The following is a 991-nucleotide window of genomic DNA, read 5'->3' on the forward strand; positions in this document are numbered from 1 at the left end:
GCCGCCGCGGCAGCAGCAGCAGCCGCTCACCTCCCGTCCATGGCGGGCGGCCAGCAGCCGCCGCCGCAGAGTCTACTCTACTCCCAGCCCGGTGGCTTCACGGTGAACGGCATGCTGAGCGCGCCCCCGGGTCCCGGCGGCGGCGGCGGAGGCGCGGGTGGTGGAGCCCAGAGTCTGGTTCACCCGGGGCTTGTGCGCGGGGACACGCCCGAGCTGGCGGAGCATCACCACCATCATCACCACCACGCTCACCCGCACCCGCCGCATCCTCACCACGCGCAGGGACCCCCGCATCACGGCGGCGGCGGCGCGGGGCCGGGACTCAACAGCCACGACCCGCACTCGGACGAGGACACGCCGACGTCTGACGACCTGGAGCAGTTCGCCAAGCAGTTCAAGCAGCGGCGCATCAAGCTGGGCTTCACCCAGGCCGACGTGGGGCTGGCTCTGGGCACGCTCTACGGCAACGTGTTCTCACAGACCACCATCTGCCGCTTCGAGGCCCTGCAGCTCAGTTTCAAGAACATGTGCAAGCTCAAGCCACTGCTGAACAAGTGGCTGGAGGAGGCGGACTCGAGCACCGGCAGCCCCACGAGCATCGACAAGATCGCGGCCCAGGGCCGCAAGCGCAAGAAGCGGACCTCTATCGAGGTGAGCGTCAAAGGCGCTCTCGAGAGCCACTTCCTCAAGTGCCCTAAACCCTCGGCACAGGAAATCACTAACCTGGCCGATAGCCTGCAACTGGAAAAGGAGGTCGTGCGGGTCTGGTTCTGCAACCGGCGCCAAAAAGAGAAACGCATGACGCCCCCGGGCATCCAGCAGCAGACACCGGACGATGTCTACTCGCAGGTGGGTACCGTGAGCGCTGATACACCGCCACCGCACCACGGGCTGCAGACCAGCGTGCAGTGAAGGCCCGGGGCGCAGCGCGAAGAGGGCCGCCGCCGCCACCTCCGCAGCCGCTGTCAGCACCGCCGCCACGGTCGCCGCC

At 68.2% G+C, this 991-nt stretch overlaps 1 protein-coding gene across 1 annotated transcript; it reads left to right on the plus strand.

Moving 5' to 3' along the window:
* On the plus strand, positions 1-985 carry Pou3f3 (POU class 3 homeobox 3; the record flags this gene model as incomplete). The annotated part of the gene is made up of 1 exon (XM_026785612.1): positions 1-985. A coding segment is annotated over one exon (912 nt), but the record flags the coding sequence as incomplete, so codon positions are not given.
* Between the last annotated feature and the right edge of the window lie 6 nt (positions 986-991).

Source organism: Microtus ochrogaster, linkage group LG2, assembly GCF_000317375.1.
Source record: "Microtus ochrogaster isolate Prairie Vole_2 linkage group LG2, MicOch1.0, whole genome shotgun sequence".
Lineage (NCBI taxonomy): Eukaryota > Metazoa > Chordata > Mammalia > Rodentia > Cricetidae > Microtus > Microtus ochrogaster.